General features: G+C 44.7%; 1 protein-coding gene across 3 annotated transcripts in view; it reads right to left on the bottom strand.

The window, feature by feature from the left end:
- Positions 1-3,115: 3,115 nt before the first annotated feature.
- The window catches only part of LOC310821669 (nucleosome-remodeling factor subunit BPTF-like), a 33,732-nt gene continuing 26,847 nt past the window's right edge, over positions 3,116-10,000 (bottom strand). For all 3 annotated transcript variants that reach the window (XM_083693802.1, XM_083693803.1, XM_083693804.1), the window contains exons 27-32: positions 9,733-10,000; positions 9,171-9,344; positions 8,423-8,615; positions 7,763-7,847; positions 5,486-5,672; positions 3,116-3,470 (exon numbers count right to left, since the gene is read on the bottom strand). The exon at positions 9,733-10,000 is cut by the window's right edge and continues 55 nt beyond it. In XM_083693802.1, the coding sequence (XP_083549928.1) occupies positions 3,434-3,470; positions 5,486-5,672; positions 7,763-7,847; positions 8,423-8,615; positions 9,171-9,344; positions 9,733-10,000 (944 nt within the window). In that variant the 3' untranslated portion in view covers positions 3,116-3,433. The remainder of the gene's footprint in view (positions 3,471-5,485; positions 5,673-7,762; positions 7,848-8,422; positions 8,616-9,170; positions 9,345-9,732) is intronic.

Raw genomic sequence — 10,000 nt, 5'->3', positions numbered from 1 at the left:
GGAAGGTCAACGACAATAACAGAAGTGGCTGCTGTGTGTGTGTGTGTTTCGTGGGTTCTTTTCAAACAGCGAATGTGAGAATGAGAGATTGTGTGTGTGTGTGTGTGTGTGTGTGTGTCCTGCGTGTTCCAGCCTCACTATCCATGAAAACGGGGCTGCTCCACCCTTGAAGCATCCTTTCCCTGCAGCCACTTCTGTACGATGGTTTCCTACTCACCTCCACCAACAGATAGATGTTGTCTCTTGTCCATGTACATATCTAGGATCAGCTTACCTGCCATACATCTTAACCTCAGTCATTCAGGGGGATAACTCTAACCTCAGATCAGTGTCCAGTGATTAACCTAACATTCACCCAGAGATGATTTGTTATGGAAGCCACAGTCGGTGTGCAGGGCCTTTAATCCTTTCCACCATTGTTTTGTATTGTGAAGTCATATACTGTGCTGTTAGTCCATTCACTAAGAGTTTGTGAAAGGCATGAATTCCTGTACTAAATGTGTGCGTAACAATGAACTGTGTGTAGTAGGAATATTCTATTTGTTCTGTAAATAAGTAAGGGAAGAGATGCTGGTAAAAGGGTTCATTGGTCATTAAAATGGAAGGAGGACCAAGCCACTCTTCATGAATGGAAAATGCCTTTATTTATTGTATGTTTACCACAACAACCATGTTTCCACATGGCCTTCATCAGGGACAAGGATAGTTGATAGTGTTTGTTGTGTTAAACATGCCACAATAAATAAAGGCATTTTAAATTGATAGTGTCTTGGTCCTTCATCCCTTTTGAGAACGGTGTAGTATTTAGTCTATCATATAACATGAATGAACATCAACATCGGCAGGAGAAACAGAGACCACAACACTCAAATGATGTCAAAAACATTACTTTATTATCTAGGATGAAATGTCCTATCAAGTACAAAAAAAGTATCTCTTAAGAGTTGCCACAATCTGTTAAAAACATAGATAGTATTTTTGCCCCAGTTACATGTACTTCGCCATTACTCAAAAGTGAAGCGTTTTCAACGATATGACATGAATAAATAACAGATACCGTGATGAAGTTAAGATGTGTTGTAGAACCGGTAGGTGTTTCTTTAAAAAAAAACGAAAATAAAACCGAAAAAAATAAAACTCTTCATAAGAGTGAAACATTCCCCCGCCCCCATTTAAAATCAATATGCACACAATATGCAGCACTTTTTAATATAAAGGGCAATTTCACCTAAATGTAGAGTTCACTTTGATAAAACATAGAGGAAGAAAAAAAATAAACAATTGAAAATGTACAGGTAGGCTTAGTTGCTGGTTAAAATGGTGAACAATTAAAAATACTAACACTCTAAAAATCTCTAATCTCTTAGTATATTGACAGCCATTTTATATACATTATGAAATACAAATTGTGGACGATGCATTATGTAAGGTGGGGAAGAATACAATGTTGTAGAGCATCGTTTAAAATGCATACAGAGCAGAGAATGGGACTAAATAACAGATCTTTGACACAATCTCTCAACTCACAGCCAACCTCCAAAACGCTGTGGACACCTCAAAAACAACACTTGGTTATCTATAATCGTTTCATTTAATACAAGCATCAATGTTAACCAAATGCTGTCACCCCCGGATACAGAATAATCGCTACAATGATCAAGAGATTAGAAAAGATTTCCAAATATGATAAAAATGACCGTAAAAATCTCCATACAAACCCCACAGTTTAAAGATTCCCCACCCATAGTTTTATTACCCCCAGAAAGACGATCATAGACCACAAAATGCTTACTAGATACCGTGGAAAAACTATTACTGAATTATTTGACTTCCAAGTCTTCTAGGGTGGGGCAGATGGCGGACTGCGTGTTGAGAGATGCATGTGAGTCAGTGGAGGCTGATGGAGGTAGAAATCGGAGGACAGACTCATTGTGACGCATGGAATAGAAAGAAGTGTGTTTGATACCATTCCTCGTTCCATTCGACGCATTACAATGAGCCCGTCCTCTAATGTCTACCTCCACCAGCCTCTCCTGATGTGAGTTAACCTGCACGACAAAATAGAACAGGAAGGAGGAACAGGAAGGAGGGGGGAGGATGGGAGAGGCTGAGGGTGGGATGTGAAGAAGGGGGTCAGTAAACTTCGGTTAAATAGGCCCTTTACAATTCTCACATTCTCCAAATCCATCCATCTATTTTCCCCTGTGGAAGGCCCTGGAGAATGTCCATTGGGCTCATTGGATTGAACGTTCATTCAATTAAAAATGTTAGAGAACAGTCTACACACTGTGAAAGAGCTCATTTTCTTGGTGTTTCACATACATATCAATATGGTGGTAACACACAAAACCCCCCCCCCCCAAAGGAAAACAGAGCTTTGTTTCTGACAAATAATGGATTTAAAAACAGGATAGCATATGAAACAAGTGTAGCATTACTGGTGCTGCACTGCAGAGTGAGATATTCGATGAAAATGGAACTTTGACTCTCTTATGGGCTGTTCTGGGATCAGGACACATTCAGTTATCATCGGGTGCTACCAGGTGGGTTCACACTGATCTAAGATCAGCTATTCCAAACAGAGCTTTCAAACTGGCCCTGTGTGTGTGTGTGTGTGTGTGTGTGTGTGTGTGTGTGTTTGCATGTTTGTCCCTATGTTTGTCCCTATGTTTGTGTGTGTGTGTGCGCGCGCTACTCTGACCTGTTCAGAATGAGGACTCACGTTATGAGGAAGTAGGGGACAGCTGGAAAGTGTCAGCATGAGACTGAAGTTCACCCCAGGGGAAGGAGGAGCAACCGACCCATGTTAGAGATACAGCATACAAAAAGAGAGATGGAGGAACAGCTACAGAACAAACACAGCTCCTGAACAGTCTACTGCTGCCTTGGTTTACACTGCACTTGAACCAAGAGTCTTCTGGTGGACTTCACTGGGAGCATGTCGGAGCCTCGGTCTTCAACCTCCGGATGGGGGAAGTGTTTTTTCGGAAAGGGCAGGTGTGAACAGAAGGAACCCGGCTGCAAAACAGAGTCCGAGGCTGTCCATGATCCCCACCCCCCAACCCCCCCCGCAAATTTGGGAGACTTGGTATCTCCCAAGGTTCGGATAGAGGGACCTTCCCAAGGTGTGTCTCTTCCCCTTCCGACACCACATACTTGGGTTGAAGAGTGGAGTGGGCCGGTCCGGTTTGGTACAGCTGCCATTCAGCCTGAGAGTGTGCGCCAGTCCTGCCTTTAGTGTGTGTTTGTGTGTGCTGGTTCTAAACAGGGACGCAACTCTCTCCAGGTTCTCCCAACGTGGAGGGGTAGGTGGGCGGGTTCAGAAACATCCTGGATTCACCATTGGGTACGAGTGTTCAGATAGGAACCAATCAACCATGGCATTGGCGCCAGAGTGACAGTTAGCTTTAGAAGGGGGTGTGGCCTGTGAGCTCTAAGAGGCAGTTGACTGTAGTTTGTTGTTATTAGACCTACAAAATACAAAAAGAGGAAACAGTTTGGGATGACTCAGTTGATGTTTGTTTGTTTGTTTGTTTGTTTGTTCTTTTTTTTTTTTATTAAAAGCTTGACAAATGACAAAAATATGCACTAGAGAGGAATACAAAAACAAAAACACGTATTGCATGCCAGTAGGGGTCAGATGTTTTGAGCAGAAAGGCAATACGTTGTTTCAACGTTGTATATACAGAGAGGACATACTATATAAAACTGTCAAACTGGAACTGTCAAGCTCATCAGAAATGAACTGCAAAAGTAACACAATTGACTTTTCCTCTGATCTATCTCTTCCTACTATTATTTCCTTTTGGACATAAGATACTCCTTCACAAAAGGATATAATATGTACATAAAATAATAACATTATACATGAGTAATATCTGATAAAAGACTAACTAATGAATTTTTCTTTAACTTTCTTTAAAATGGCCAAGCTAAGAGGAGGTATACATTTTTGCAAGTCTTCAATACAATAAACAGTTAAATTAAATGATAAGTTATCTGCATGAGTCAGTCAAATATAACATAACGTGTGAGAAAAATGAAAATGTTTGCAAAAACCAGTGATGAATGTGATGAACCACATTTAACTAACCTTCTCTCAACCTTGATATTATTGTTACCAGCTTCTGATTTAGAGACAGGAACCGAAATCACCTCAACTCAAATCTAATATCTTTTGTCCGTGAGATGAAGTTAAAAAAAAAAAAAAGAAAAAAAAAAAAGAAGCTTTTCCCTTGATTGCTTTTGTGTGACCAACATGGCTGCCATCATATTCAAATCTGATAAATGTTTTTAAAGTTTATTTCCTTCTAAAATACATGAAAAATCACACCTACAGTGTGGATTTACATATATGCACTTTCTTACAAAAAACTTTAGGCTGTTTTAGAGCTATAAGAAAAATGAAAATGTTTGCAAAAACCACAGTGATGAATGTGATGAGCCACATTTAACTAACCTTCTCAAAACCTTGATATTATTGTTACCAGCTTCTGATTTAGAGACATGAACCGAAATCACCTCAACTGAAATCTAATATCTTTCGTCTGTGAGATGAAGGTAAAAAGAAAAAAGAAAAAAAAAAAGAAAAAAAGAAAAAGAAGATGCTTTTCCCTTGATTGCTTTTGTGTGACCAACATGGCTGCCATCATCATCAAATCAGAGAAATGTTTTTAAAGTTTCTTTCCTTCTAAAATACAAAAAAAACACCCACAGTGTAGATTTACATATATGCACTTTCTTACAAAAATTTGAGGCTGTTTCTGAGCTATAAAAACAGCAAGGTCCAGGATAGATTAAATTTTAGAGTGTGACCCCCGGCACCCAGTTCAGTTCAGTATGACATCACAATCTGCAAGAGAAGGGAGAGAGAGAGAGAGAGAGAATGGATGGTATAAATACATGCAGGTGAAGCACATGACCATAAGCACACAACATACACACACAACCACAGACACAATGCGAGGGGGTGGAGAGCTACAGGGTCAAAACTGAAACTTCAGACAGCAAGAGATGGTCGCTCTTAAGTGCATACTACTAGAGGGTCTGAGCCGCACGCACGCCCGCACGCACGCCCGCCCGCCCGCCCGCCCGCCAGCACGCACTTCACACAGCAGATCACAGGCAGATCAGAGTGGGAAGGCTAGTGGAGGACATCTAAAGTAGCACAAACACTACAGAAATACAAACTCGACAAACCAAGGAACATCAAAGCGTCCAACTCTACTACATCTCTCTACAGTGGTAAAACGTCTGAAAGTCGGGGGGTGAGGAAAGATTCGAAGAAAGAAAGACAGGAAAGTCCTCAGGAAGGAAGGAAGGAAGGAAGGGAAACACCACAAACAAGAAAGGAGTGCAAGCCACGTTTGATGGGATAAAGAGAACGAATCAGGAAATGAGGTTTGGATGAGTTCAGTTAGGAGGTCACTGAGGCGGGGGTCAAGGAGTAAGGGGGGGGGGGGGGGTTGGGGGGACTGACTCTCACCTGCTGGCTTTGAACCCTTTGAGCTTCTGGACGAAGAAGTTCTCCAGGACCTCGGCGCACTGGTAGAAGGGCGAGTCACTGGGGTTATAGTAGCGGCAGTTGTCGAAAATTTTGGTCATGTCCGCCACGAACTCCGTCAGCTTGATATAGTAGCGCTTCTGCATCCTGTCCTCCATCGTCGAAAGGTCTAGAAAAAGGAGGGAGAAAAAGACGACAAGAAAAAAACAACAGGATGATTCAAGATTCTTTATTTGTCATGTGCATACAAGTATACAGTGAAATGCAAAAGTGACAGTGCCACAGAGTAGTGCAACAATACGTTTTAAAATAAAATAAAATAGAAATAATAACAAATAAACAGTATGAACAGTATAAAGATGAGGACGTAAATCCATCAGAACGGAGGTCGACTTTCTCACTGACGTTCCCTTCCAGCTGTTGCATAATTGTGCTTCCAAGTTAATTGTAGTTTACGAGGCACATGCTTGATAGACATTCAAGAATTTATCTTCAAGTGGTCATAGATCAGTTTCAATGTGACAGGAAGAATCTGCGCAGGACACCAGTCTCAACCCCAACCCCTCACTCAGCCCTCCAAACTTAATTACCAGGGATGTGAGCGCTGTGACCAATCGACCGTCGGCCCTGGCAACGATCCTGTCACTGTTATGAACGTGTCTTTGAGGGCTCAAAGGCGACCGTGTACCAAATGATCGCCGCGCTGGTCAGCGAGAAAGCACATTGTAAGTCTCCCCGGGCCTCAGGGTCGCATTCCTGAGCAGTTTTGTTCCTCTCCATTTGCTCAGTTTGTAATGGCAACCTGATCCCACACAGTGTGTAATTGATTCCTATGCAAATCAGAGACCCTATTAAAAAAAAATATATTTATTCCAAAATTACATGAACTATTATCCTTGGATTAAGATGAACTCAATTCAATTTATTGAGTGATTTGTTGATGACATGTTTGCATTTTAGCTAATTTTAAGAGTGTCATAGCAAAGGTGTCCGGATACTTATGTACATGAGATATTTCTGTATTTCAATTTTAATAAATTTACTGAAATATCTAAAAACGTGATTTCGCTTTATCACTCTGGGGTATTGTGTGTGGATTGATGGCAAATTATTTTAATTTAATCCATTTTAAATTGAGTCTATATCACAACAAAATGTGGAAAAAGTGAAGGGATCTGAATACTTTCTGAAGGCACTGTACCCTTCCCCAGTATAGTCCCAATGGTGGTTTCTCTGTATTGCTGCCCCCCCACCCCACCACACCACACACACACACACACACATCCATCCATATCCATCCCACCCTAACCTCCTCCCCTAGACTCCATTTTAAACAAACATATCCAATTCTTAACCTCCCTCACCCCCACCCACCCACCCGGCCGGCCGGCCGCCCGACCCCGTTGCCCATATCAAAGAGAGCCTTCTTCTCTGTCATCAGATTTAATCTAAACCCAAAGCTACTCTGGCCCGGGCCGCTACACCGCACCAAACAGAGACTAGCAGAGGTAGAGCGAGAGAGGTAGGTAGAGAGAGAGAGGTAGAGAGAGAGAGAGAGAGAGCAAGGTAGAGAGAGAGAGAGGTAGGTAGAGAGAGAGAGGTAGAGAGAGAGAGAGAGAGAGCAAGGTAGAGAGAGAGAGGTAGGTAGAGAGAGAGAGGTAGAGAGAGAGAGAGAGAGAGAGAGAGAGAGAGAGCAAGGTAGAGAGAGAGAGGTAGGTAGAGAGAGAGAGGTAGAGAGAGAGAGAGAGAGAGAGAGAGAGAGAGAGAGAGAGAGAGAGGTAGAGAGCAAGGTAGAGAGAGAGAGGTAGGTAGAGTTTTTTAGAGAGGAACTGGAGTTTCCAGGGCAGGCCTAGCAGCCTCGCAGCACTGTGACAGGGGCTACTGTAGTCAGAGACTCTGGGTCTTTTCCACAGGACCCGTGCCTCATTAAGGGGCTTGTTTGTGTGGAAGTTGAAAAAGGCCCTGTTGACGCAGGTCCCCGTTTACATGGCCGTTTTGATCTGAGTGTGAGGGCTTCCTTCCTCCAGGGGGGAGAGGGGATGGTGTGTGTGTGTGTGTGTGTGTGTGTTTGATTGAGAGAGTGTGTGTATGGGTGTATGTGTTTGATTGAGAGAGTGTGTGTATGTGTGTGAGTGAGAAAGTGTGTGTGTATGTGTGTGTGTGTGTACTGTGTGTGTGTGTACTGTGTGTGTGTGTGTGTGTGTGTGTGTGTGTGTGTGTCTGTGAGCGAGTGTGTGTGTGTGTCAGGGAACCACTCACCCATTGGTTCCTTGATAACTCCGTAGTAGTCTGGGGCGTCGTTCGGGTCCACTGGCTCGAGGAAGGGCCACGCCATTTTGTGCGCCTGAGAGACAAAGAGACAGACAGAAGGAGAAAAAAGAGGAAAAGAGGAAAAGAAAGGAGACACTTTGAGAGACGGACGAAGCGGAGAAGTCAAGAAAAACAAACAACCGTGAACATGGCATTGGAAGCAGCTGGCTCAACACAGATGTTGCTGCTCTCACTCGTGTCTGTGCCATGCAGAGGGACGGAGTGAAGAGAAAGGGAGGAGAAGAAGAGGAGGAGGAGGAGGAGGAGAGGAGGGTTGGAAAAATCCCTGCAGCGAGGCAGCTGTCCAACTGCTGCCCAGGGGAGCAGACCAGATCAGATAGGACATGAGAGGAACAGAGGAGGGCTTTGTTTCCTCTCAGATTAATGTATGTGTGTTTTGGGGGGGGGGGGGGGTTGAGCCCACATACCTGTAGCTCTTGACTGTGAGATGGGTGAGGTGGGGGGCAAGGGGTAGGGGACAGATGTAAGTGTGTGTGTGTGTGTGTGTGTGTGTGGGGAGGGGGGGGGACATATCTGTAAGGAGCACAGGTTCCTTCTTAACCCTTAATAGTCCTTCTCTTTGAGGAGTGTGTGTGTGTGTGTGTGTACCTGTAAGGAGCGCAGGATCCTCCTCAAGCCCTCGTAGTCCTTGTCGGTGAGTGGCGTGAGGACCGTCATGGCGTCCTCCGTGGACTGGCACTGCGGGCACACGTACTGGTCGATGTGGTTGGCCTCGCTCTGCAGGATGCCCACGCAGCGGCCGTGGTACCAGTTCTGGCAGCGGTCGCAGCCGATGTAGAACCTGGGAAGAAGAGGGGCGGGTCAGGATGGTACGTTACACTCTGACTGGTTCACCAGCCAGTGGACCAATAGAGACCAATGAATAACCGTGTCGGGAGGAGGGGAGGGGGGGCGGGGGACATGGAATATCCTGTTACTTTGTGGTAGTTGCAATCGGAGAGAGAGATACAAATGGAGGGATACAAACATGTTTATGCTTGATATGGTACTGTATGACCTTCACCCCTAGACTTCAAAGAGAACATCATTCTCATGTAAGGGAAACTAAATGACCAGACAAATGATACAAGGATTTCAGTTCACACACACACACTCCCCCAGTCCTTACTGTGCTTCGTCTCTCACACACACACACACACACACACACACACACACACACACACACACACACACACACACACACACACACACACACACACACACACACACACACACACACACACACACACACACACACACACACACACACACACACACACACACACACACACACACACACACACACACACACACACACACACACACACACACACACACACACTGCCCCAGTCCTTACTGTGCTTCGTCGTAGGGCGTCCGGCAGATACAGTACAGCTCCTCCGTGTTTCCCTCCTGGGCTTTCTTACACTCTCTACAGATGTAGTCGTCCATCTTCTTGGCCTCCTTCTCCGTGACGCCCACACACTCGCCGTGGTACCAGTTGGTGCACAGGTCACAGCCTATGTAGAACCTGAAACACAGGGAGTCACATGTGGCTTAGTCACAATCAATCTGCACACACACACACACACACACACACACACACACACATACACACACATACACACACATACACACACATACACACACATACACACACATACACACACACACACACACACACACACACACACACACACACACACACACACACACACAGGTACATACACACACACATACACACACAGACAGACACACAAACTGTATAACCCTGTATTGTCTTCCCCTTATCATTGACAGGAGGATGTTCTGGTGTTTAATGCCTTGCGCAGAAACATAGTGCTGTGTGTGTGTGTGTGTGTGTGTGTATATGTATGTAGGTGTTTATATGTATATATATATGTAGGTGTGTGTCTTACTTGGACTCATCATAAGGCGTCTTGCAGACACAGTACAGTTTAATCTCTTTCTTGCTGTCCTTTGAGGTAGTGGTGGATATCATCTTCTTCTTCTTGGCTTTGGCCGCCATCGTCATGGCCGCCACGTCCCGCTCATCCTCCCGCTTCCGCTTGTGGGCGGGGGCCGCCGAGGAGGGCGTGGAGGTGTGGTGGGAGGTCTGGACGACGGCTTGGTGCTGTTGGGCGTGGGGTGTGCGGGCGGTGGTGGCGGCGGCCTGGTGGGCGGCGG

Source organism: Argentina silus (assembly GCF_951799395.1).
Source record: "Argentina silus genome assembly, chromosome: 22".
NCBI lineage: Eukaryota > Metazoa > Chordata > Actinopteri > Argentiniformes > Argentinidae > Argentina > Argentina silus.
Note: the sequence above shows the minus strand (reverse complement) of the source record. Positions and strands in the feature narration are given on the sequence as shown.